At 44.1% G+C, this 23,028-nt stretch overlaps 1 protein-coding gene across 8 annotated transcripts in view; it reads left to right on the forward strand.

Moving 5' to 3' along the window:
- Window positions 1-23,028, forward strand: part of LOC129818884 (rap guanine nucleotide exchange factor 1-like) — a 78,534-nt gene that overhangs the window by 49,970 nt on the left and 5,536 nt on the right. For 2 of the 8 annotated variants that reach the window (XM_055875195.1, XM_055875197.1), the window contains exons 7-20: window positions 1,662-1,721; window positions 2,289-2,403; window positions 2,743-2,929; window positions 3,287-3,844; window positions 4,006-4,223; window positions 6,611-6,778; window positions 15,863-16,024; window positions 16,708-16,797; window positions 17,222-17,304; window positions 17,624-17,732; window positions 18,520-18,595; window positions 19,118-19,202; window positions 19,434-19,526; window positions 22,750-22,864. In XM_055875195.1, coding sequence (XP_055731170.1) covers window positions 1,662-1,721; window positions 2,289-2,403; window positions 2,743-2,929; window positions 3,287-3,844; window positions 4,006-4,223; window positions 6,611-6,778; window positions 15,863-16,024; window positions 16,708-16,797; window positions 17,222-17,304; window positions 17,624-17,732; window positions 18,520-18,595; window positions 19,118-19,202; window positions 19,434-19,526; window positions 22,750-22,864 — 2,119 coding nt within the window. The remainder of the gene's footprint in view (window positions 1-1,661; window positions 1,722-2,288; window positions 2,404-2,742; window positions 2,930-3,286; window positions 3,845-4,005; window positions 4,224-6,610; window positions 6,779-15,862; window positions 16,025-16,707; window positions 16,798-17,221; window positions 17,305-17,623; window positions 17,733-18,519; window positions 18,596-19,117; window positions 19,203-19,433; window positions 19,527-22,749; window positions 22,865-23,028) is intronic. The other 6 variants (XM_055875196.1, XM_055875202.1, XM_055875198.1 and 3 more) reach the window with 4 other exon arrangements.

The raw sequence follows: 23,028 nt of genomic DNA on the forward strand, positions 1-23,028 counted from the left end.
TCTGTACTGATGGCGCAAAAGCCATGACAGGGAGATAATGTGGAGTGGTAACGTGCGTGCAAGCAGTTGCTCCCGACACCACTTGGGTACCCTGCAGCATCCACCGAGAAGCTCTTGCTGCCAAGGGAATGCCTGACAGCTTGAAAGATGTTTTGGACACTACAGTGAAAATGGTTAACTTTTTTTAAGCAAGGCCCCTGAACTCTTGTGTATTTTCTGCATTATGCAATGATATGGGCAGCGACCATGTAACGCTTTCACAACATACAGAAGTGCGCTGGTTGTCAAGGGGCAAAGTATTGACACGTTTTTTTGAATTGAGAGACGAGCTTAAAGTTTTCTTTATTGACCATAATTTTTACTTGCCTGACCGCTTGCATGATGACGAGTTTCTCACACGACTGGCCTATCTGGGTGATGTTTTTTCTCGCCTGAATGATCTGAATCTAGCATTACAGGGACTCTCCCCCAACTATATTCAATGTGCGGGACAAAATTGAGGCGATGATTAAGAAGTTGGAGCTATTTTCTGTCTGCATTAACAAGGACAACACAGGTCTTTCCATCATTGTATGATTTTTTTTGTGTGCAAATGAACTAAAGCTTAAGGACAATGTCAAATGTGATATAGCGAAGCACCTGAGTGAGCTGGGTACGCAATTACACTGTTACTTTCCCGAAACGGACGTCACAAACAACTGGGTTCGTTATCCCTTTCATGCCCTGCCTCCAGTCCACTTAACCATATCTGAACAAGAGCCTCATCGAAATTGCAACAAGCGGTTCTGTGAAAATGTAATTTAATTAGAAGCCACTGCCAGATTTCTGGATTGGGCTGCGCTCATAGTTTCTTGCCTTGGCAAATCGCACTGTTAAGACACTGATGCCCTTTGCAACCACGTACCTATGTGAGAGTGGATTCTCGGCCCTCACTAGCATGAAAACTAAATACAGGCACAGACTGTGTTGAAAATTATTTGACTGAGACTCTCTCCAATACAACCCAACATTGCAGAGTTATGTGCATCCTTTCAAGCACACCCTTCTCATTAACCTGTGGTGAGTTATTCACAATTGTTGATGAACAAATAAGGTTTTATATGTAAGATGGCTAAATAAAGAGAAAAATGATTGATTATTGTTATATTTTCTGCCCTGGTCCTATAAGAGCTCTTCATCACTTCCCATGAGCCGGGTTGTGACGACAAACTCACACTCATTCTTATGTGTAATAAATATATTGTATAGTGTGTGGCAGGCTTACAATGATGGCAAAAACAACATTTGAGAGTGCGCTGACCCTGGTGCTAGAGGGAGTATGCAGATGGAGATTGAATGTTCGAAGGGGTACGGGACTATAAAAAGTTTGGGAACCACTGGCCTAGATGGCCTTCTCCTCTTTAGTGGAAAAAGGGTCGTCATAAGAGGTGGCGAAACGGAAGGTGGTAGACAGGCATTAATTTTCTGTGGGCTTAAGGAAGTGGAGCTATGAAAAATCAATAGGCCTTGGACTTGGCCGGAAGATTAGATCAAAACCTTGAATACTACTACTACTAGGCTTTTGAGGTGCACTGCTGTCTTTCTCTTACTTTTTCTTCCTCTCTCTCTTTCACTCTCTTTATCTACTTTCCATCCCTCTCTCCATGTTGTCCTGGGAACAGAGCACACTTGACTACTGACCCCACTTTTGCTGGCCAACGGAGATCCACAAAGTCTGACACGTACGTTAGCCAGTAGGGTCATCCCCCTGCATTGTGACATCCTGTTTCCTTAATAACTGTCCAATCCCGTCCCGGAAGAATCTTGATAGGTTGAGTGCCTGATTGGTGGAGTGTCTTGTCTTGCATGCTTGAGTTCCTAATTATGCGTCATTGCATCACGCCGTACAATGAAGCCCTTATCCAATCAGGAGAAAGCTTGGTGCATGAGTGTGTACCAATGATGTCATATAAACATTCATATATGTATCTGTTTGGTTTGTACATATCATAACTGTCATCACTTTCCCAGTCATGGTCCCACATGTATCCTTGACCTGCTGATTTTATGTTGTGCCTTTAAATCTGCCATTGACTTGTGATGATTGCAGTGTGATAACCTGGAAAGCCCAACTTCTGTTTGTGCTACTCCAGAGGTGATTGAAAAAGAGGCATTAAGCAGGAAATGCTGACCATAACAACCCCTCAGTGTCATCTCACAATCTCTTTTTTGTCCGCCTGGTTGGGTATCAGAAGCCTAAAAACCTCTATTCTCACTGATTGTCCTATGTCCTACTTCTCTCTCTCCAGTCCTCCTCCAGCTTTGCCCCCAAAGAAACGTCAGTCGGCCTCGTCGCCCACTCGGGTGGCAGTGGTGGCCCCCATGAGCCGCGGCTCCAGCCTGCCTTGCAGCGTCCACAGACAGGTACCACCAACCCACACCAAGGGTTATGGTTGAATAACACCCACTTACTCGATAGTAATACTGTGATCTTGTACACTGGTCTACTATAGAGCATCTGCATCAGAGTATGATCAGGGTGGATTACCAGACTATAGTGAAATAACGTGATACAGTGATGGATACATAACTAGTGACTGACTAAATCAGACTTGATTAGGCCGGCCATCACTGGATCATATATCCACAAAGTTTTCTATTGTTTGATGAAACTGACTGTGTAGCCGACTTCACTGGTTTCTTCTTTGATTGTCTGTCTGTGTATATGTGTCTGTCTTTGTCTCTGTCTGTCTGTGTGTGCAGCAGCAGGACTATGAGCAGGAGTTCCTCCAGAGGCGTTTCTCAGGGGGCAGCCAGTCGTATGGGTGTGACTCTCCGCGCCTCTCGCCCTACAGCAGCATGGGGAAGCTCAGCAGGTCTGAAGAGCAGCTCTGTTCCATGGAACAGGACAGTGGACAGTGCTCCAGAAATACTAGCTGTGAGACACTGGGTAGGGGCACAAACACATATACATACAATTAGACAGTCATAATTGTCACGGTTGATCTTTATACACTGAATGTACTGAAATAGAAAAACACACATTTTTGAACATGTGCATACATTCTCACACAAAATGAAAATACACACAATAGAATGCACACAATTGTTTTAGTAAAGATGGACAAAAATACATAGACTGAACAAACACCCACTTTACATGTCAACAGCCTCACCTAACCACAAGCACTTGTTATTTTCTCTACAAATGTCCCCCTCTCTAACCTCTTGTCTCTCTCTTTTACAACACATTTCACTGCACCTATCTAGTGTATTTGACAGTAAAAACATATATATTTTTCTCCAGACAACACAGAGAGTTACGACCCCGACTATGACTTCCTCCACCAGGACCTCGCTGTCTTCACAGGGGACACCCACCTGCCCTCCACTGCCACCCCCTCAGGGGTCATGTCCCTGTCCCCCCTCCCCGAGTCCCACAGTGAGTGCTCCTCTCCTGTGCCTCCTCACCCCCGGTTCAGGTCACCACCCGCCCCCCACCACCAACAACCCCACCCACCCCAGTCTGAGTACTGGACACCCCAGCCCGGTTCCCATATCATCCCCTTACAACCATCCCGCATCAGTGCTCCTCCAGCATTACCCCAGAAGAAGCGGCGCAGCTCCCAGGTTTCGCCCTATCAGGACGGGTGTGGCTCCTCGGGGGGGCCCCTCAACGAGAGGTCCCCTTCCCAATACGATAACCTGTCAGAGGAGGAGCTGCTGCACCCCACGCCCCTCTTCACTCCCAACTCGCCCATGCCCCAGAGCAACGGGGGGGTGTTCGTGGACCAGTACCTGGCTAGCGAGAGCACCGACCTGCCCTCTAGTCCACCGCCACTGCCTGAGAAGAGGAGCAAGCACGGTGAGTGGCAGAGGGAGAGATGGAGAGGTGGGGGGGGTGCTGGAGAAAGGAAGGGATAGGACTGGAAGAGATGGAGGGAAAGAAAATTGAGGCTGGTAGTGTGCGTGTTTAACGTTTCACTTGAATCACTTTTAATCTCCTGCTATGTAATCTCCCTCCAGTCCTGGCGTACATGCAGTTTGTGGAGGACTACTCAGAGCCCCAGCCCTCAGTGTTCTACCAGACCCCACAGAATGAGAGCATCTATGAGCAGAGGAACAAACGCTTCCAGGACGTCTACGGCCTAAACGACTCCTTCAGTAGCACCGACTCGGTCCACGAACCCCTTCCCATACCCCTCTTCCCGCCCCCCGCCCTGCCCCCCAAGCAGAGGCAGCTGGTGAGTGTGTATGATCACCCTCAAGTCTTCACCCCCCACTCAAGCATTCTGGGAGCCCTTATTGGCTACACCACCTCAGAATTTCTCAATCCTCTGTAGAGGTCTTGTTTCAGAAGGACACTAGAGATTGATGCATTGGTTATGAAGGTGGAGCGTGCCAGTGCACACTACGGAAAAAGTGTGAAGAATTGGGGCCCAAGGTTCTTTGTGTGAAGTCTCCTCTCCAGGTGGACATCCATGTGGTCATGGTTGAGTGCTGAATGGTTAAATGTTTTACTCGTAGGGGTTGAAGGTTAATGATTTAACACTTCTAACTTAGTTCCATGTCAACAATTAAGCATGGTAATCTAAAAGGTGAAAGTTTAACCCCATGTGGTGAAACCAAAACAGTGAGGTCATGGTCATGCAACATTAGTTGCCTAGGGGTCAAAGGTGAGGTGTCGGATTTTCACTGGGGTCATTTATGCTGTATGACCCCCCCAGAAGACAGTTGACTGTCTATAGGTCATTTGCAACCAGAACACGTGTCAATGTAGAGCAGGGTCGTGTTCATTAGGGCATGTGATGGAAAATGTTTTAAAACGTGCAACAGGAAAGGAAAAGGGACCTTTCTTATTGGACCCTCTCTGTTTCAGTCCTTTTTGAACACGACCTAGAAGAAAAACTATGAGGTCATTTGTACTCGTCAGGTTGGTTATAGGCTGGTTGGCTGGAAAGGACAAGAGTCCAGAGGTTTGGTTCAGTCTGCCTAGTCTCTTGTTCTCTTGTTTTTTTTTTTCTCTTGCTCTCTCATTTTTCTCTTTTTCTCGGTCAATCAGTCTATAGAGGGGAGAGCTGTGGGGGAGGGGCTAGGGAGGTCAGATCGATTTTCAGGTTAATGGGGATTGGTTCAACATAACTGGGGATTGAGGTGTCAAGTGGTAAGGTTAGACTATGCATTAACCTGTAGAGATAAAACCTTTATGGTGTCACCAGTTAGACAAGTGTCATTTGATTTATCAGACTAGACCTGGGTAGAGACTAGCAGAGGCTGGTGGGAGGAGCTATATGAGGAAGGGCTCAGTGTAATGTCTGGAACAGAATAAATGGAACAGTCAAACATGTGGTTTCCATATGTTTGATGTGTTTGATACCGTTTCATCTATTCCATTCCAGCCAGTTGGATGTATTTTTCCTTCATAGCTTGTTCTCCATCTTCTTTTTAAAAAGGGAGCCAATTTGTTTTCAGCACTTTTATGTCAATGACTGATCAAAACTTGTGTTATCATGGCTCTCTCTTGTCCCTCTGCAGGAGACATGTGTTTAGCAATATGTTTGGAACATCGAATCACAATAAAATCACAGTATAGAATCGCAATACATATAGAATCAGCCCCCAGCCCTAACAGTAAGCAGACGTCACTTCGTACAGTAGGACTGAGAGAGACCGTCTGTGGTCTTTTGCCGTCCACTAACAACTCTATATTTTAACACTTTCCAGACCTTTATTTTCATGATTTCTGTTGTAAAGTATTATTTTCCTCCAACTATTTCTTTCCTCCCTCTCTCTTTCCTCTATATCCTCCTCCCTCTCTCTCTCTCTCCTCCATGTCCTCATCCTCTCTCTCGCCTGGTAATCTTGGCTGGTGGTGTAGTGGACTTAATGAGGTCGAGGCCCGGGTGGGAAAAGCCTGTTTACCTCCTCATCCTATTCCTCTTGTCCAATAAGCCACCATGTCACAGGATTTACACGGCTTTGTGAAAAAAATGTCATTTTGACGGTCTGCCAGTGCCAGTCAGATAAGAAGACTGATGGGGGAGGACAATCATATTTCAAGTGTGTTTTGGGCCTTGTAGTTGACCTGGTTTGTTTGAAGCTGTAGAGTTTGGACCGTAATCAGACCATGAGAGCTTGGTAGGTTTAGCGTGCCACAGTCAGATCTGAACACTGTGAGCGAATGCAGGTGTCTGGACTATTTGGTGACTTCTAAGCTTCTGACCCCTAATGATGACCTATGACTTTTGCTGACCGTGTGGCTGAACTAATTACACTGGATTCATGTTCAGTGTCAGCAACAAGGAGTCTTCTCCTTTCTCCATTGATTCCCTTCTTCTGTGGTAGATTTCTGCATGTCTGACAGTCACCATCATTACTGGTGCTGTCCTCTGCTTAACCCTCTTTTCTGTCTCTGGTTCTAAAACGGCTGCTCCATCTGCTCTATATCTAGGGTAATAAACTTTACTACTTTTCTCTCTTTGTCTCTTCTTAATCTCTTTCATGTATTTCTTTCTTCCTTTTCTTCCCCTATTCCTTTTTGCTCCCTATTCTCACTGCTTCTGTCTCTTTCTTCTTATCTATCTTTCCCCATTCCTTTGTTTTTCCATTTTCTCCTTCCTCTCCTCCTCAGGCCTCCCACTCTTCCTCCCCCTCTTCCTCCTCATCCTCCTCTCTGTCATGCCACCTCCAGCCGTCATTGGTGGTGGCGGCGGAGGAGGCGGGCTCTGGCCTAGGCCTCAGCCTATTGGTTTCTAGCTCCTCCTACCTGAGTGGACATGCCTCGCTGACCACGCCCATGGTGAGTCTACCTAATTGGCCCTAACGGCCCAAATTTGCAGGCCTCCAGGGCTGTGTTGTCTGGATCTGACTGTTGATAGCCCTGAATGATGTGGTTGTGTTTCTCCTGAGTGGCTCACGGCCCGCTGTTATGTTTATGCGGTTATGATGTGTTTTGTTGTTCGTCTCTGGGCATGGTTCTAACATTGATTATGATAAAGGTGTGCTCATGATGAACAGGTAACTTCCAAAATAATGGAAACACCAACATAAAGTGTCTTAATAAGGCATTGGGTCACCACGAGTCACCAGAACAGCTTCAATACACCTTGGCATAGATTCTGCAAGTGTCTGGAAATCTATACCATTCTTCCACCAGAAATTCCATCATTTGGTGTTTTGTTGATGGTGGGGGAAAACGCTGTCTCAGGCGCCGATCTATAATCTCCCATAAGTGTTTCATTGTGTTGAGATCTGGTGACTGACACACACACACTTTAATTTGATGGGATGCTGATTGCTTAATTAAGATGGCGCCAGAGAAGAAGGCTGACGTTTTACTTGTTCTTATTTTACGTGTTCCTATTGTGTTTTTTGCTTATTTTGTATTTTTTAAACTTATTTTGTACATAATGTTGCTGCTACTCTCTCTTATGACCGACAATATCGTCTGCACATCAGAACTGCATTACTCACCACAAACTGGCAGAATCCTTTTTTTTCTTTAACAAATCCGAGGAGGCCGATGTGAATGACATACTGCTTTCCCGGGAACAGGCCCAGATCCCCGTCATTTACGTCAAGAGAAGGCGGAGAAAAAGTGGCCGGAGGGCGGGCTGCCTTCTGAGAATTCGTAGGCGATCGAATAAACCCTCACTGCCTTCCATTCTGCTAGCAAACGTACAGTCTTTGGAAAATAAAATTGATGACCTACGCGGAAGATTAAACTACCAACTTGACATTTTCACCCTCTCCCTGTCCGAGTCTGTAATACCAACATGTTTTAAGCAGACCACCATAGTCCCTGTGCCCAAGAACACTAAGGTAACCTGCCTAAATGACTACCAACCCATAGCACTCACGTCTGTAGCCATGAAGTGCTTTGAAAGGCTGGTCATGGCTCACGTCAACGGCATTATCCCAGAATCCCTAGACCCACTCCAATTTGCATACCGCTCTAACAGATCCACAGATGATGTAATCTCTATTACACTCCACACTGCCCTTTCCCACCTGGACAAAAGGAACACCTATGTGAGAATGCAAATCATTGACTACAGCTCAGCGTTCAGCACCGTAGTGCCCTCAAAGTTCATCAATAAGCTAAGGACCCTGGGACTAAACACCTCCCTCTACAACTGGATCTTGGACTTTCTGACGGCCCGCCCCCAGGTGGTAAGGGTAAGTAACAACACATCCGCCACGCTGATCCTCAACACAGGGGCCCCTCAGGGGTGCATGCTCAGCCCCCTCCTGTACTCCCTGTTCACTCATGACTGCACAGCCAGGCATGACTCCAACACCATCATTAAGTTTGCAGATGACACAACAGTGGTAGGCCTGATCACAGACAACAACGAGACAGTCTATAGGGAGGAGGTCAGAGACTTGGCCATGTGGTGCCAGGACAACAACTTATCCCTCAATGTGATCAAGACAAAGGAGATGATTGTGGACTACGGGAAAAAGAGGACCGAGCACGCCCCCATTCTCATTGACGGGACTGTAGTGGAGCAGGTTGAGAGCTTCAAGTTCCTTTGTGTCCACATCACCAACAAACTAACATGGTCCAAACACACCAAGACAAAGAGGGCACGACAAAACCTATTCCCCCTCAGGAGACTTTAAATATTTGGCATGGATCCTCAGCTCCTCAAAAAGTTCTATAGCTGCACCATCGAGAGCATCCTGACTGGTTGCATCACTGCCTGGTACAAAAACCAAGATGGCGGAGCACTAAGACGTGCTTGTTTTCGTCCCATGTAAATATTGTCTTTTTCTTTTTGTGTACATTTCATTATATCTCAGTCTCTTTTTTCCATTTTTGAATTAAATATACCGTCCTGCAACGCGCCTCACCCAGTGTGGTACGGATCTGCTATTTTTTTTAGACCTTATAACTGAAACCTCCATCAGGAGCTAGACAGCTAATTAGCTACTAGCTTTTCAGTCATTGTTAGCCACTGCTAGCGGTCTTTACCTTTTAGCTCAAACTCCAGCCGCTTTAGCCCAGATAGCCTGGATAATACCTGCCAGTCTGCACAGCATGATATCAGCCCTGAGCATATCGGACTGCTTTTTTCCCCCACTACATCACCGGATTCCTGCCGCAAGCTCTGGACCATCACACCGGATCTTCGCAGCTAGCTAGTTGCTACTATGGCTAACGCCCTTGTCCAGAAGCATGCATCATCTAGCCTCGAGCTTGGCCCATTTCCCGGCTAGCAAACGAAGTACACCAACTACAATACCTCTCTTGCCAATTGGCCTGGACCCTTTGTCAACACGAGCCCCTCCAATCCATCACTACTGGTCTGCTGACGTAATTCGGCCGATGTGCGCTCAACCGGCCTCCTCGTCGTGGATGTTGGTGTTGATCCATCTGCTAGCCCCGGCCTGCTAGCTTCCTGAATGCCGTGTCTCCCGCTCGCCTTACGTAGTAATCAACTACCGAACAGCTCCCTGTCTCGTCTTTGCTGCTCATTGGACCATATGATCGCTCGGCTACACAGCTGATGCCTGCTGGACTGTTCATTAACACGGTACTTCATTTTGTTTATCTGTCGGCCCCTGCTCCTTTTATTCTCTGTTCCCAAAGCACTGGAAAACCAGTTCTTATAGCCTTTAGCCGTACCCTCATCCTTCTCCTCCTCTGTTCCTCTGGTGATGAAGAGGTTAACCCAGGCCCTGTGTGTCTCCAGGCGCTCTCATTTGATGACTTCTGCAGCCGTAAAAGCCTTGGGTTGATGCATGTTAACCTCAGAAGCCTGCTCCCTAAGTTTGTTTTATTCACTGCTTTAGCACACTCCGCCAACCCTGATGTCCTAGCTGTGTCTGAATCCTGGCTAAGGAAGGCCATCAAATTCCATCCCCAATTACAACATTTTCCGTCAAGACAGAACTGCTTAAGGGGGCGGAATTGCAATCTACTGTAGAGAGAGCCTGCAGAGTTCTGTCATACTATTCTCGTCTATGCCCAAACAGTTCGAGCTTCTATTTTTAAAGATCCATCTCTCCAGAAATAAGTTCCTCACTGTTGCCGCTTGTTATAGACCCCCCTCAGCTCCCAGCTGTGCCCTGGACACCATATGTGAATTGATTGCCCCCCATCTATCATCAGAGTTCGTACTGCTAGGTGACCTAAATTGGGATATGCTTAACACCCCGGCCGTCCTACAATCTAAGCTGGATGCCCTCAATCTCACACAAATTATCAAGGAACCTATCAGGTACAAACCCAAATCTGTAAACATGAGCACCCTCATAGATATCATCCTGACCAACCTGTCCTCTAAATACACCTCTGCTGTTTTCAATCAGGATCTCAGCGATCACTGCCTCATTGCCTGCATCCGTTATGGGTCCGCTGTCAAACGACCACCCCTCATCACTGTCAAACGCTCCCTAAAACACTTCTGCGAGCAGGCCATTCTAATCGACCTGGCCCGGTATCCTGGAAGGATATTGGCTTCATCGCGTCAGTAAAGGATCCCTGGTTATTCTTTAAAAGTGCTTTCCTAACCATTTTAAATAAGCACGCCCCTTTCAAAAAATTTAGAACTAAGAACAGAAATAGACTCCAGCCACCCTAGTCATAGACTGTTCTCTCTGCGCCAAGTCTAGGTCCAAGAGGCTTCTACCCCCAAGCCATAAGACTCCTGAACATCTAATCAAATGGCTACCCAGACTATTTGCATAGCCCCACCCCTCTTTTACACCGCTGCTAAGCTCTGTTGTTATCATCTATGCATAGTCACTTTAATAACTCTACCTACATGTACATATTACCTCAATTACCGCAACTAACCGGTCCCCCCGCACATTGACTCTGTACCGGTACCCCCTGTATATAGTCTCGCTATTGTTATTTTACTGCTGCTCTTTAATTACTTGTTACTTTTTTTTTTCTTTTTTTTTTTTACTGCATTGTTGCTTAGGAGCTCGTATTTAAGGTCTTCACTGTAAGGCGCCGAACACCTGTTATGTTCGGCGCATGGGACTAATACAATTTGATTAGATTTTTTTTTTTAAATAACTCAGGAACCACAGCTGTGTGGAAGCACCTGCTTTCAATATTCTTTGTATTCCTCATTTACTCAAGTGTTTCTTTTATTTTGTTACACGTACTACGTGTGCATTTGTTGCAGTGTGTTCTAAGCAACCTCAGGCTTTGTATCATAGGATACAAAGTAATGTGTTTTGACTAAGAAACAACTGACACAGAAGTGGGTGCATACTGTGGAAAAAAAGTGGGGCTAAAGAGGAGTCCCAAATGTCATTCATACAAAGCAAGCAGACCCTACGTGAGCAAGTGATAGTACTGTACTGTCTTTGCGTCAGGGACCTCCACAGCAGATGGACTATACCTGTTGATGAATGAGGTTGAGGTGGTTAGCTGCGCGCATGACTAACGCATTTATTTTGTTCTCAATGGCTCCAAGTTCAAGTTTCAACTTTAATGGTCCATAGTGCAATTGGTTTTGTAGCAAAGGAGCATAAAAACAACTTTGAACATATAGAATCCACAATGACACAGAGTTAAGTCAATACAATGGGCTAGTCCATCAAGTCATGGGGCTGACAGCCATCAATACTAGTATATACAGTAGGCCTACTAGTGATCCACATTAGAAGTAGAACAAAAGTATAGCAAGCCAAAGTTGTGCTCTGTGCATTCTTAGATCATATGGTCAACAACATATGATCAATGTGCTGACAAAAACAAAAAACATCACCATCCTCAACATATTGCTCCTCTATTGTTCATCAAGCAAAGGAGGGGGCCGATGACATCACAGATTTCCATCAGACCAACTCCTTGAATGCAACAACATTTTGCCCCCCCCCACTTTAGTTTTGTACTTTTTTATACTTAGGATATCACTTTTCAACACACAGTTTTTTTTTTAATCACTGGGGACATCTTTAACAAAGCTAACACTTGCTGCTGTTATACCGTGACCCTTGATCTCTAATGGATATGAAGCAGATGATCTTGGTCTTGGGTAGTGGGCTGACTGCGTATGGCCCCTGGGTGTGGGGGGGCACGCTGAAGAGATTGGGGAGAGGGGGTGTGTATCTCCCTGTGGAATCACTCCATTTGGACCTGGCCTGATGCAAAATAGATTCTCTCTCCTGCTCTTCTTCTTCCTCCTCTACCCTTCTTCTTCCTCTACCACTCTTCTCCTTTTCTCAGTCCTTTTCACCTCTAACCATTTGTGCCCACTAAATCAAATCCAACTTCATTTACACATTAAACATTACAGTAGACTTTACAATTTAAATCCCCGCTCCCCGTCTACTTCACCCTCCTCTCTCACACCTCTCATGCCTCCCCCAACCCCTCAATCCCCTCCCAGTGTTTGTGCCAATGGAATGTTCACATTCCTCAAGTCCTCGGGGCGTGATGTTTTGGGGGGATGCCATGAGGATGGGAGGTCTGGAAGGAAATAGAAAATATATGCAATATATTTGATTTAGTAATTCGATTTAGTGCCAACAATGCCATTTCAGTGGAAAATCTTTCTTCTCCGCTCTGTGTGTGTGTGTGTGTGTGTGTGTGTGTGTGTGTGTGTGTGTGTGTGTGTGTGTGTGTGTGTGTGTGTGTGTGTGTGTGTGTGTGTGTGTGTGTGTGTGTGTGTGTAGTATGTTATGGTTGTACATTTGTGGGGAATAGTATGTTGGAACATTTTGTTGGGTGGAAAGAATATAAACTGTTCTTAGTCTTCAGTGGAAACATCCTCATACGTTCTCACTACACTTTTGCATACTCATGTTGCTTTAGGTTTAGTGTCTCTTATATGTGTGTGTGTGTGGGATGGTGTGTGTGTGTGTGGGAGGGAGGGATGGTGTGTACACGCCCGCCTGTGTGTGGTGTTTATCAGTGATCTATGTAGGGTTGACCCCATTTAGTCTCGACTGGTCGATTGTTTGTTTTGTGGGGCGGCAGGTAGCCTAGTGGTTAGAGGGTTGCCGGAAGGTTGCTAGATCGAATCCCCGAGCTGACAAGGTAAAAATCTGTCGTTCTGCCCCTGAACAAGGCAGTTAACCCGCTGTTCCTAGGCGGTCATTGTAAATAAGAATTTGTTCTTAACTGACTTGCCTAGTTAAATAAAGGTTAAATAAAAACTTTTATTAAAATGTAAATGTTGGTTGATAGGCTATTCGTCTGCAGAGACAAAATGATGGCACGTCTTGATTGACGCCTGTCTCAGTGGACTAATCCATTGCGGAGGCTGCAGGGCTGGCACACCAATATCACCAGTAGTACACTACCGTTCAAAGTTTGGGGTCACTTAAAAATGTCTTTGTTTTTGAAAGAAAAGCCAATTTGTTGTCCATTTAAAATTACATCAAATTGATCAGAAATACAGTGTAGACATTGTTAATGTTGTAAATTACATTTGTAACTGGAAACGGCAGATTCTTTATGGAATATCTACATATTCCATTAAAAGAAATCAGCCGTTTCCAGCTACAATAGTAATTTACAACATTAGCAATGTCTACACTGTATTTCTGATCAATTTGATGTGATTTTAAATGGACAACAAATTGGCTTTTTTTTTCAAAAACAAAGACATTTCTAAGTGACCCCAAACTTTTGAATGGTAGTGTACATTTACAGTTAATTCCCATAATTTCTCATCTACAATGGTTGTTTGGTTACCGTAATTTCTAGTAGTGCATTCAATATATTATTATTATTATTCCAGTCTTTTACAGTTGTCATTGTCGGAGTGGGCACGTTGTTTGCAGAGCACACAAGCTAGGCTACACTAGTGAGAAACAAGTTTTGATTTATTTCATTCCAATTTACGAGTTGTCAATGTATTAATTGTTTTGTTTGGAGCACTCCTGTCAATGTTGAGTAAGAACGCACACCTGATTACGCATAGAAGTTGGTCTAGGGTACCAGGCTTGCGTGCAAATGTAGGCTTATACATTTGCCCATTTTTTTAGGATCTGATAGTATTTCTGATTGTCTTAATTCACCACCAATAATGAGCTGTGCAGCTTCTCAAAATACACATTTTCTTCACCTCAAACAGCAAGTAAACAGTCTGTTTTTACATCCATTGAGAATGACAATAGTTCCTGAATGTAGCCTATTTCAAAAATCTTTGTCTCTTTCCCTTTGATAACCACTAGGCGTAAAAGGGAAAAAATGTCATGCTTTGATCAGTCGAATATTTTATACAATGTTGCAAGTTTGTTAGTACAAGCTTCCTGCTCGACTAAGTTGATAGTTGATGCAATGTTTCATGTTGCTTTAAAAAAAAAAAAAAAAAAAACTTTATTTAACCAGGTAGGCCAGTTGAGAACAAGTTCTCATTTACAACTGTGACCTGGCCAAGATAAAGCAAAGCAGTGTGACAAAAACAACAACAGAGTTACACATAAACAAACATACAGTCAATAACACAATAGAAAATCTAAGTACAGTGTGTTCAAATGTAGAATATTAGGGAGGTAAGGGAATAAATAGGCCATAGAGGGAAAATAATTACAATTTAGCATTAACACTTGAGTGATAGATGTGCAGATGATGATGTGCAAGTAGAGATACTGGGGTGCAAAAGAGCAAGAAGATAAATAACAATATGGGGATGAGGTAGTTGGGTGTGCTATTTATAGATTGGCTGTGTACAGGTACAGTGATCGGTATGCTGCTCTGACAGCTGATGCTTAAAGTTAGAGAGGGAGATATAAGTCTCCAGCTTCAGTGATTTTTGCAATTCGTTTCAGTCATTGCAGCAGAGAACTGGAAGGAAAGGCGGCCAAAGGAGGTGTTGGCTTTGGGGATGACCAGTAAAATATACCTGCTGGAGCATATGCTACGGGTGGGTGTTGCTATTTTGACCAGTGAGCTGAGATAAGGCGGGGCTTTACCTAGCAAAGACTTATAGATGACCTGGAGCCAGTGGGTTTGGCGACGAATATGTAGCGAGGGCCAGCCAACGAGAGCATACAGGTCGCAGTGGTGGGTAGTATATGGGGCTTTGGTGACAAAACGGATGGCACTGTGATTAGACTACATCCAGTTTGCTGAGTAGAGTGTTGGAGGCTATTTTGTAAATGACATCACCGAAGTCAAGGATCGGTAGGATGGTCAGTTTAACAAGGGTATGTTTGGCAGCATGAGTGAAGGAGGCTTTGTTGTGAAATAGGAAGCCAATTCTAGATTTAACTTTGGATTGGAGATGCTTAATGTGAGACTGATATAACTGGTATATGCAGGTGATGTAACTGTTTGTTACATGCAGTATTTGCTTTGTGGACTTCACCGGACAGATGTTGCTCTACAGTTTTGTGATGAAACAAGCCTATGTGTAGTTGAATTTATTCTGCCACTGTGTGACTGTTGTCTTTTTGTTGTCACAGCCTTATTGCATACCACGGTGGCATCTGAACCAATGGGTTATAGAGCAAACAACGCAATTATCACACCATAGGTTGTAATATGGCTTTTCACTGGCTTGGCTTCCTCTATGATTTGGCTCATATACCGCTACTGAACGTAACAGGGTTGGTAGACAGTGCACAGCGTGTTACAGCAGGTTAATAGCTTTCTGCTTCTCCTCCTCACAGGAATCTGCTCACCTGGTCGCCATGACTACACAATCTCAGACAAACACACACTCTGATTCACACTTACACACATACAGTCACATAGAAGGCATGGAAAGATTGATATCAGTCCATTCATTGTTACAGTATGTTGAACCATACATCCACTTTAGTCCAGGAGAGGAGGTGCTAATGGGGACTTTTTTTCTTTCTACTTTTCAGCTTTGATTCTGTCTGATTTATTTTCTCAACCTGTCATAACACTGTCCTTCTTTCATGATTCCTGGTTTCCTTTCCTACTTCCCACCAATCGCAGAGTTCAGACCAGGTCGCCTTGACCAATGCCACCATATTGGAAGGCAGCAGGGGCGGGCCCAACGGTTCCCTGGCCGACTCATTGGGCTCTGTTGCCGTCTGTCTTCCTCCTCCTGAGACCACTTCTCTTCTAACTGACTCTCTCCTCCGCACCTCGGCAGTGGTGAGCTGACAGACAGACGGACGGACGGACGGGCGGACAAACGGGTGATACTGGTAGACAGACAGACAGACAGACGGGCGGGCAGACACGGAAGGGCGGGCGGGCGGGCAGACACAGACGGACGGACGGACGGGCGGACAAACGGGTGATACTGGTAGACAGACAGACAGACAGAAGATGATAACAGGGAGATATGTTTCAGTAATAAGGAGTCATTTTAAGGTGGATGCCCGTCAGACAATAACATTGTTAGTGACTCATTGATTTCCAGGACCATTTATCTTGTCATACCAGTAATCACAAAGCATCTAAACTGTGGACCATAGTGAAAGATTTCATCCTGTTTTGGTGATTCTTGACTACTGCTTATTGTATTATCCTGACTGATTGTAGTTGTGGGTCTAAATGGAACCCATAGAACTTTTGACTGTTTCACCTGTTCACCATGTGCAACGCATTATACTGAAATACTGTGCACTCATTAAACACTAATCATGTACACCAGTGCCACCTGGTGGCCAATTATTGACACTTCCAACCAGTAAAAACCATACAACTCAATGTAGAAGTGCTTCTCCATACCTCACCGTAGCTCTGAGTTTGCTGTCCCCACAGTATGTTCTATGCTAAATTATTCTGTGGCCGTCCCTCTCAATCATGGTGTCCCTCTTCTCTTCCTGTAGAGCGTCGACGAGGGTGGCGAGGGCGAGTATGTCAACCTGTACTCATCCAGCCAGGCCAATGGGGAGCTGGAGCTGCCTCCCTGCCTCAGAGTAAGTAACTAATGCACTCAACCTAGTAGGATTGTCACGATACTACAATACTCGATTTTCCATGGCAAAAAAATTAAAGCACAAAGCAGACTAAACTCGTTGATCCTTTAAAAACCTGCTTTATGCCAAACGTCGTGTGCTAAAGCGTGGGGAAATAAACACGTGACTACGTAAGGCAGTTTAGGACTGTTTTCCTTAAGAAATTACAACTCTAGGATCAGATTATTGCAACAATACTAACTGTAACCATTAAGGGGATGAGCAAATATCTGTATCAGTGGTTAATGACAACTTCTACCTATTACATTAGGGGTAGCTAACTCCATTTCAACTCTTTTGATGGAGACAGCCTTTGTGTAAATTAAGTGTTCCATGATTCCTGCTCCTCAACCTACCTTGACAGAGCTTACTCTGCCCCTCACAGCCAATCGCTGCTGACGATGTCATTCAAGACCCCGCGCCACAAATGCACTCCTCCAATAGCAAGGAGGCTCTGGACAAGGAGAGGTATGGGATAAAGTGACTGTTCGGGTCACATTGCATAAACACTCCCTCTCCAATTCAGGCGTAATGTCTTTACTTGATCTGGTGATCCTAGAAGGTAAAACAGCAATTGAATGAAATGGATACTGATTAATGACCAATGCTAGGTCTATGTAAGCATAGAGAGAGAATTACTAGAAGAGACTAAGCCCCTTCTGACCAGTGCAATTTGAATGGAACATTTATCATGGGTAACAATTTTATTCTAGGTAATCATTATGCATCTATGTATGTAAGTTTAGGTAAACAGACCTAATGGTGCTTCCATCGGTTTTTCTGTCAGCAGGAGGCAGAAGTCGACAGACTCGGTCCAGAGCGATGAGGAGGAAGTGGATGAGCTCTCTCTCATCGACCACAAAGAGATCATGTCCCGGATAACACTCAAACAGGAGGTAATGCTGCCCTCATTCATGACTGAACTAACATTATTACCCATGTCTATTGGCTAAGTAAGCATTGTCTCTAGAAAGCTTGTGGTTGTCTTTGGCTACAATTTCTTTAAATGCTATTTTGTTCATGTTACATACTGTATGTGAAACTCTGACATAAGACACCAACCTTCACACTGGTGATATTCACATTTCACTCACATTCCTTCTTTCTCTTAGTCTACTACTGACCTCTAGAGGAACTGCAGGGGATGTTTCTCCATTAAAATTCCCTTTCCTTTTTTCGGTTTGGTGCAGTCTGACAGACGTGTGTGTGTGTTGGTCCCCATTCTGCAAGGTCAGAAAGGGATAAAGAGAGAGGGGGAGGTCTGGTTAAACAACAAAGGACAACTGTAGCGGTAAATTAGAGTTTTATTGTTGGGGATCTGTCTGCTTGTGTGATCAGTGTATGTCCTGCGTATAGCAGCCCTCTCTCTCTCCCCCCTACTCTCTCATTCTCGCTCTCTCGTCAGTGGAGCTGCTGCAGGGCGAGAGAACATGGACAGAGAGGAGAGCGCTGCATTTTGGACTAGACTGCATTCCTGCCTTAATCCTCATAAAATCTCTCCCTAACCCTCTTTCTCTGTCTCTCTATCTGCCTCGCTTCCCTCTCTCCCCTCTCCTTTCTCTATCTGCCTCACCTCTCTCTATCGATCTGCCTTGCCTCCCTCCTGTCTCTCTCTCTCGCTGCTCTCTTTTTCTTCATCTATTCATCTCTCACTTCATCTCTCTCGTTCTGTCTCTCTCTCAGAATGACGATGGTCCTGATGTGCGTGCTGGATCAGGGGATATTCTGTTAGTCCACGCCACAGAGACAGACCGCAAAGGTAGGTAGCATTTATCACCGTTCGACATCAGCCCCTATTCAAATGTGTGTTACTGTTGTTCTGGGTCTGTGTGTGTGTGTGTGTGTGTGTGTGTGTGTGTGTGTGTGTGTGTGTGTGTGTGTGTGTGTGTGTGTGTGTGTGTGTGTGTGTGTGTGTGTGTGTGTGTGTGTGTGTGTGTGTGTGTGTGTGTGTGTGTGTGTGTGTGTGTGTGTGTGTGTGTGTGTGTGTGTGTGTGTGTGGTAGATGTAGTTCAAACCTGATCACGCTTTTTGTCTGTTAAATTGGTCTACAGTGAAATGTTAAGTTGTAGAACAGCTACAGTATGTCTTGACTTACAGTATGTCTTGACCAGCTTATATTTCTCTGAATATCAGAGGTTACCAGACGTGTCCCATCTATTCATGTCATCCATATTCTCTAAAGTTGAGATGATCCACCGTTAGTTGTCAACCTCGGATAATTTGGGGTGGACTTTTAAAAGGGTGCACTAAAGGGGTGGTGTTCTCCTCTGCTCCCTTACAGATCTGGTGTTGTACTGTGAGGTCTTCCTGACCACATACAGGACCTTCATCAGCCCAGAGGACCTCATTAAGAAGCTCCACTACAGATATCCTTTTTTGGTTGCCACCAGCTAGAATATTGTGTGTTGGAATACTAACAACTGAATGGATTTGGCTTGTGGTGATGAGATAAATACAGAAAAGGTGCGTAGGTAAACGTGATTACACTCCTAAAGTGACTTCTGTGAGAGTGGAAAATATATTCACTATTTTGTGAATGTGGGACGTAATACTTGAGAGTGCAGGTCATTTCAGTGTTCTCCTTGACCACGGACCACATACACCAGGTTCTGTCACAGTCCAGACACGTTTAAGAAGCGGGTCAGCAAGAACACCTTCTTTGTGCTCGTTAGACTGGTGGACGAACTGTGGTGAGTATGGATGGACATATTCTATAGAATCTATACAGTACCTTACTCAGACTCTCAGTACTGCCACATATTATATACAGTACCTTACTCAGACTCTCAGTACTGCCACATATTATATACAGTACCTTACTCAGACTCTCAGTACTGCCACATATTATATACAGTACCTTACTCAGACTCTCAGTACTGCCACATATTATATACAGTACCTTACTCAGACTCTCAGTACTGCCACATATTATATACAGTACCTTACTCAGACTCTCAGTACTGCCACATATTATATACAGTACCTTACTCAGACTCTCAGTACTGCCACATATTATATACAGTACCTTACTCAGACTCTCAGTACTGCCACATATTATATACAGTACCTTACTCAGACTCTCAGTACTGCCACATATTATATACAGTACCTTACTCAGACTCTCAGTACTGCCACATATTATATACAGTACCTTACTCAGACTCTCAGTACTGCCACATATTATATACAGTACCTTACTCAGACTCTCAGTACTGCCACATATTATATACAGTACCTTACTCAGACTCTCAGTACTGCCACATATTATATACAGTACCTTACTCAGACTCTCAGTACTGCCACATATTATATACAGTACCTTACTCAGACTCTCAGTACTGCCACATATTATATACAGTACCTTACTCAGACTCTCAGTACTGCCACATATTATATACAGTACCTTACTCAGACTCTCAGTACTGCCACATATTATATACAGTACCTTACTCAGACTCTCAGTACTGCCACATATTATATACAGTACCTTACTCAGACTCTCAGTACTGCCACATATTATATACAGTACCTTACTCAGACTCTCAGTACTGCCACATATTATATACAGTACCTTACTCAGACTCTCAGTACTGCCACATATTATATACAGTACCTTACTCAGACTCTCAGTACAGCCACATATTATATACAGTACCTTACTCAGACTCTCAGTACTGCCACATATTATATACAGTACCTTACTCAGACTCTCAGTACAGCCACATATTATATACAGTACCTTACTCAGACTCTCAGTACTGCCACATATTATATACAGTACCTTACTCAGACTCTCAGTACTGCCACATATTATATACAGTACCTTACTCAGACTCTCAGTACTGCCACATATTATATACAGTACCTTACTCAGACTCTCAGTACAGCCACATATTATATACAGTACCTTACTCAGACTCTCAGTACAGCCACATATTATATACAGTACCTTACTCAGACTCTCAGTACTGCCACATATTATATACAGTACCTTACTCAGACTCTCAGTACTGCCACATATTATATACAGTACCTTACTCAGACTCTCAGTACTGCCACATATTATATACAGTACCTTACTCAGACTCTCAGTACTGCCACATATTATATACAGTACCTTACTCAGACTCTCAGTACAGCCACATATTATATACAGTACCTTACTCAGACTCTCAGTACAGCCACATATTATATACAGTACCTTACTCAGACTCTCAGTACTGCCACATATTATATACAGTACCTTACTCAGACTCTCAGTACAGCCACATATTATATACAGTACCTTACTCAGACTCTCAGTACTGCCACATATTATATACAGTACCTTACTCAGACTCTCAGTACTGCCACATATTATATACAGTACCTTACTCAGACTCTCAGTACTGCCACATATTATATACAGTACCTTACTCAGACTCTCAGTACAGCCACATATTATATACAGTACCTTACTCAGACTCTCAGTACAGCCACATATTATATACAGTACCTTACTCAGACTCTCAGTACTGCCACATATTATATACAGTACCTTACTCAGACTCTCAGTACTGCCACATATTATATACAGTACCTTACTCAGACTCTCAGTACTGCCACATATTATATACAGTACCTTACTCAGACTCTCAGTACTGCCACATATTATATACAGTACCTTACTCAGACTCTCAGTACTGCCACATATTATATACAGTACCTTACTCAGACTCTCAGTACTGCCACATATTATATACAGTACCTTACTCAGACTCTCAGTACTGCCACATATTATATACAGTACCTTACTCAGACTCTCAGTACTGCCACATATTATATACAGTACCTTACTCAGACTCTCAGTACTGCCACATATTATATACAGTACCTTACTCAGACTCTCAGTACTGCCACATATTATATACAGTACCTTACTCAGACTCTCAGTACTGCCACATATTATATACAGTACCTTACTCAGACTCTCAGTACTGCCACATATTATATACAGTACCTTACTCAGACTCTCAGTACTGCCACATATTATATACAGTACCTTACTCAGACTCTCAGTACTGCCACATATTATATACAGTACCTTACTCAGACTCTCAGTACTGCCACATATTATATACAGTACCTTACTCAGACTCTCAGTACAGCCACATATTATATACAGTACCTTACTCAGACTCTCAGTACTGCCACATATTATATACAGTACCTTACTCAGACTCTCAGTACAGCCACATATTATATACAGTACCTTACTCAGACTCTCAGTACTGCCACATATTATATACAGTACCTTACTCAGACTCTCAGTACTGCCACATATTATATACAGTACCTTACTCAGACTCTCAGTACTGCCACATATTATATACAGTACCTTACTCAGACTCTCAGTACAGCCACATATTATATACAGTACCTTACTCAGACTCTCAGTACAGCCACATATTATATACAGTACCTTACTCAGACTCTCAGTACTGCCACATATTATATACAGTACCTTACTCAGACTCTCAGTACTGCCACATATTATATACAGTACCTTACTCAGACTCTCAGTACTGCCACATATTATATACAGTACCTTACTCAGACTCTCAGTACTGCCACATATTATATACAGTACCTTACTCAGACTCTCAGTACAGCCACATATTATATACAGTACCTTACTCAGACTCTCAGTACAGCCACATATTATATACAGTACCTTACTCAGACTCTCAGTACAGCCACAGAAGTGGCTTTTTACTGTTTAAGCAGTAGATCGCCCTGGGGATCCAACAGAATAGAAATTACTTCCAAAGAGTGTGTTGGAAGCAGACAACACTCAATGTTAACTTACCTTTCAGTGTTAAGTGAATTAACTTCTCCTCCCTTTAATGTTCTCCTCTCCCCCCTTTCCATCAGTCTGGTGGAGTTAACAGAGGACATCCTGAAGCAGCTGATGGACCTGGTGTTCAGGCTGGTGTGTAACGGCGAGCTGAGCCTGGCCCGCGTGCTTCGCAAGAACATCCTGGACAAGGTCTGTCCAACAACACCACTACCTTCCCCTCAACACCACTACCTTCCCCTCAACACCACTACCTTCCCCTCAACACCACTACCTTCCCCTCAACACCACTACCTTCCCCTCAACACCACTACCTTCCCCTCAACACCACTACCTTCCCCTCAACACCACTACCT

The sequence above is a fragment of the Salvelinus fontinalis genome, chromosome 21 (genome assembly GCF_029448725.1).
Source record: "Salvelinus fontinalis isolate EN_2023a chromosome 21, ASM2944872v1, whole genome shotgun sequence".
NCBI classification, from domain to species: domain Eukaryota; kingdom Metazoa; phylum Chordata; class Actinopteri; order Salmoniformes; family Salmonidae; genus Salvelinus; species Salvelinus fontinalis.